Source organism: Tupaia chinensis, unplaced genomic scaffold (genome assembly GCF_000334495.1).
Source record: "Tupaia chinensis unplaced genomic scaffold, TupChi_1.0 Scaffold000231_1, whole genome shotgun sequence".
Classification (NCBI taxonomy): domain Eukaryota; kingdom Metazoa; phylum Chordata; class Mammalia; order Scandentia; family Tupaiidae; genus Tupaia; species Tupaia belangeri.
The window spans coordinates 1,470,238-1,472,947 of NW_006159706.1; the positions used below are offsets into that span (position 1 = coordinate 1,470,238).

A 2,710-nucleotide genomic window follows, 5' to 3' on the forward strand; every position below is an offset into this window, starting at 1 on the left:
CTTCCACAGACTCTTATACAAAGTGGAAATAAAGTTGATAAGGAAAATAACTGTTTCTTAAAAAAAAAAAAAATGCAGATTGAACCTGAGAAGGGACCAAGAGATCTGGTGGGTCCCCGAGTTAGCAAGCAAATTAGAATAATGCAAAGGACAGATGCCCACTTCAGTGACATGAATAAAAGTCTGAGCAGCTAAGTTTAAGTTTTGTCTTTCCTCCTTCTAGCAGGAAACTTGGAAACTCATGGAATCCCTCTGAGATTGTTTCCTCATCAGTAGAACCAGAATAACCATCAGCTCACAAAATGGTAGAAAGGAATAAATACGAAGACATGTATAGTATTTGGGCATAGCGCCAGCTCCCAGGAAATGCTAACGCGAACTCCCTTCCCAAAAGGGCCACAAGGAAGGGTACATTATCCAAAGGAAGGTTCCTCTGAGAAAGCCCAAAAAAGAACTCAGGGTGATCTCAGCTCTGGGTTGCTTACAGTGCTTCTGTCGTTCAAATCCTCCTAAGATAGGCTGAATATGCCAAAAAACAGAAGAAATTTGCCCAGCGGCCTTCTAGGACTCCCAAACCGCTACAAACCGCTACAGAACTCAATGTAGTCGGCCGACACTAATGATCCAGCTTCTTGCCCTTACGCATCCGTCGGCTTCGTTTAAACAGGCCGCCTTCGCCGGTACCCAATCAGAACGCTCGATCTTCGATCACCGCCCAATGAACGCGTGCAATGGAGAGGAGGGGGCAAAAAAAGAGGGCGTGAAGCCCAATCACAGCGCCATTACACTTGAGGGCAAAGAGGTTAGGAAGCCGGCATGGCGCTCCGGTCAATAAAATCGATAGCTGGAAGCTGCCTGTGTTCTAGGCAAAGGCGGTGTAGTAGCGCCGCCGCCATTTTCCCCGAAGGCATCTTCCGGTGCCTTTCACCCAAGTTCGGGCAGGAGTTTCCTGAGTAACAGCCAAAGGTTGCTATTAGCCCTGCAGGCGGCCGGTTTTGATTCCCTCCGGGCCTCTCCGGCCACGCTCAGCCCTAGTCCGGTGGGGGCTCAGCCAGGGTTCGCCAGCGCCCAGGGGCCAAGGCCGGGACCGGGAAGACCGTGGCGCCGGCTTCTCGGAGCCAATGGCGCCGCCTTCGGCTCCGCTTTCCGCGCGGGGACCAGAAGAGGCCGGAGCCAGTCGGAGAAGGGGAAGGAGGCCGAGGGCGGTGAAGTTCCCAGACGTGGCCGTGTACTTCTCCCCAGAGGAGTGGGGGTGTCTGCGGCCCGAGCAGAGGGCCCTGTACCGGGACGTGATGCGGGAGAACTACGGCCACCTGGGCGCGCTCGGTGAGGCCGGGCCCAATCCACTTAACGGGGCCTGAAGGTTGGAGGAGCTTGGGGGTGGGGGAGGGCAAGGGAGTTCCAGAGTCTTGGCCTGCGACCAGGTTGTGTCAGGGGAGAGGGGCAGGAACTTGGCAAGGAGGTGCTGTCGGGTAGATATTTTACCCAGCGTTGTCCTAGGAGCTGGCCCTCTGACTGGTTCTGCTTCCCCAGGGTGCGCAGGTCCTAAACCAGCCCTCATCTCCTGGTTGGAACGGAATACCGATGACTGGGAACCGGCTGCCCTAGATCCGCAGGAGTACCCGAGAGGGATAACAATCCAAAGAAGTGAGTGAAAATGTCACGGTCTGCGTCCCTCCTGTAACGTTCTAACAGTTCATTACCCACTTCCCATCTGGCCTGCCTAGGGGTACCCATGACCCAGGCTCTGGTGCCATGGTTATTGTGTTCATTTTCACAACCTTAGCGTCTTGTCTGCTAATGTGGGGTCGTCTGCCACAGAGATCCCCTGTCAGTTTGCAAATCACCCGCAGGTCTCTATCTTGCAAATGAGTCAGTGAGCTTCTAAAGGAACTCTCCTCCTGCCTCTTCCTCTGGGGCCCTGTCCCTAGGCTTCTTTGAATTGGGCCCTGATTGGAGAGACCTTAAACTTCCCTGAATTTTCTAGGTTTTGGTTGAAAGGAGCTCATAGAGAGCAACTCTCTGGAATGCTGGTGCCTCTTTTTGCTCTTATGGCAGAGTGACCCTAATCACTTTTCTCAGGATCAAGCAAGACTCTGGTTAACATATTTCAGGTAGAAGGGCCCCAGATCCATCCCCAAGAGCAGATACAATTGTCTGGGCTGGAGTTTCTTAGGCCAGATTCCCTAAACCAAGATAAGCTAAGCATATTTCCTTGCTTAAAATCTCAGTTTTTTGTCAAAGTTGTCAAATGGCTGTTTGTCATATGAGTCATTTTGGGAAATTGGGAAAAATACAGTTTTAGGGACTACATCCCATAACTGTTAATGGATTTGTTCTTGTGCATTTCTAGGAACTTGTATTTTTTAAATACAAGTTGATTTGTACATCTAGGTGTGATAACCTCTGGATAAAAGTGTAGTATAGTCAGGGGCCAGCAAGTGCCATGGTGGCTGAGGCGCTGAACTCCCATGTGGTCCACTGAGATTTGAGTCTCAGACCCAGAGGCTTGAAACTCACACCAGGCACATGGTGTATGCATGCCCCAAATCCTAAGAGAATGGAGAAGAGATTGTGGCATGGCCATCCTTTCTGGGGGGGAGAGGGTGATTTCTTGCTTTCTGTCTCTCAGGTGAGCGCACGTACCCTACAGCAAAAGTCTCTCTCTAAAAAAAAAGTGCAGATTCTTGGACCTTACCTTCCCCAGACC

The 2,710-nt window shown here is 51.3% G+C and overlaps 1 protein-coding gene across 1 annotated transcript in view; it reads left to right on the forward strand.

Moving 5' to 3' along the window:
- The first annotated feature begins 691 nt into the window (after positions 1-691).
- The window catches only part of LOC102501639 (zinc finger protein 689), an 8,038-nt gene continuing 6,019 nt past the window's right edge, over positions 692-2,710 (forward strand). Inside the window, exons 1-2 of the mRNA XM_006148153.3 lie at positions 692-1,326; positions 1,534-1,647. Coding sequence (XP_006148215.1) covers positions 1,122-1,326; positions 1,534-1,647 — 319 coding nt within the window. The 5' untranslated portion in view covers positions 692-1,121. The remainder of the gene's footprint in view (positions 1,327-1,533; positions 1,648-2,710) is intronic.